The 1,383-nt window shown below is 53.3% G+C and overlaps 1 protein-coding gene across 1 annotated transcript in view; it reads right to left on the reverse strand.

The window, feature by feature from the left end:
- Positions 1-1,377, reverse strand: part of PPM1L (protein phosphatase, Mg2+/Mn2+ dependent 1L) — a 272,121-nt gene extending 270,744 nt beyond the window's left edge. Inside the window, exon 1 of the mRNA XM_019503229.1 lies at positions 823-1,377. Within this exon, the coding sequence (XP_019358774.1) occupies positions 823-1,221 (399 nt within the window). The 5' untranslated portion in view covers positions 1,222-1,377. The remainder of the gene's footprint in view (positions 1-822) is intronic.
- Between the last annotated feature and the right edge of the window lie 6 nt (positions 1,378-1,383).

The following is a 1,383-nucleotide window of genomic DNA, read 5'->3' on the forward strand; positions in this document are numbered from 1 at the left end:
CTAATCCCACACAAGGCAGGCTGTAGCTAAGGTGTCACAATAGGACCTTCCTTCTGCATTTCTTTTTCACAGTTACCAGAATGAGGTCTTTGTGTGCTACACAAAAGCAAGAGAGCAAGGATACATTCCTAAAGAAGCAGCAAGCAACAGAAGGTTGTCGCAGCTGCTGCCTGAGGTAAATGATATACCTCACCAAGTTATAATCAGACCACAGAATATTGTGCAAAGGAAATGTCAATGGCCAGAAAGGTAGAGACTGAGCACCAAAACACAGAACCTTTCAGGATGAAGGAAATTTTCCTGAATTTCCTCCCCAAAAGTGAACAAGTTATCAACAGGACAACTGCCATCAGTGGAGAGATACAAGAGATCATGAGGATAAGCTCTGTGGGTTTCACTGATCCCAGCAAGAAGGGTCAGTTGCTAATACAAATGTACCCTTATATGCACAAAAAGGCATTGGCCACATTTATTCTTTTTTTCAAAAGCAAGTTCCCCCTTCATCTTCCCCTCCCACTGGTGCTGCTGAGCCAAATCCCAGAGAGAAGGGGGAACCAGCCTTTTGTCCAGCTCACCCTACTTTAGCACCAGGTAACTCCAACCCATCTGGCCTCGCCATCATTATTCTGTTCATGTGGAAACCAGCTTTTAGTTATACTAAACTGTCTCCTAGGCTGCAGAGGTGCCGGAAGCCTCCCAACCACTCCCAAGAGCTGTGGAGTGGGGTGAGCTGGACACAGCCCAGACACCCCCCTTCCCCCCCAGTCACAGGTCACATCTTCTCCCCCACCAGACTCAGATCACCCCCCACCCCAAACTTGCCTCTCCTCCGTGCCCATCAAATATCCCGAAGATAGACGGGTGGGTCTTGTTGACCAGGTCCGTGATCACTTCGAACCTGTCCTCCATGTGGTCCCTCCGGCCTTGGATGGAGTAGACGGCCACATTGTGGCTCTTGAACTCCCAGGTCTTGGAGAACTCGGCATCCAGCACGTCCAGCCCTCCCAGCCGGTCATTCTGCATGATCTCAGCCACTTTGCCCTTCACCATCTTGACGGCGTCCCGGCTGGACTTGACGATGGTCTTCACCTCGTCCGTGTGGAAGAAGTAACTCCAGAGGGCCAGGCTGATGCATAGCAAGAACAGGGTCTCTGGCCGCAGCAAGAAGTAACGCATGATCCGGCCCAGCAGAGACAGCAAAGTCATGGTATCCTCTATCATTTATTATAGCGGGAGAGGCTCCCCTACGCCCTGCAACGCGCACCCTGATGGCGGGGACGGGGCTCCGGCGAGGCAGCAAATCAGGGCATGCTCCGCCAGGGCGACGCCGCAGGGGGCAGGCTCAGCCCCGCCAGGGCACGGGCCGCCTCGCCCAGGCCGGCA

This window comes from Gavialis gangeticus, unplaced genomic scaffold (genome assembly GCF_001723915.1).
Source record: "Gavialis gangeticus isolate Ggan-Ray unplaced genomic scaffold, GavGan_comp1, whole genome shotgun sequence".
Taxonomy (NCBI): domain Eukaryota; kingdom Metazoa; phylum Chordata; order Crocodylia; family Gavialidae; genus Gavialis; species Gavialis gangeticus.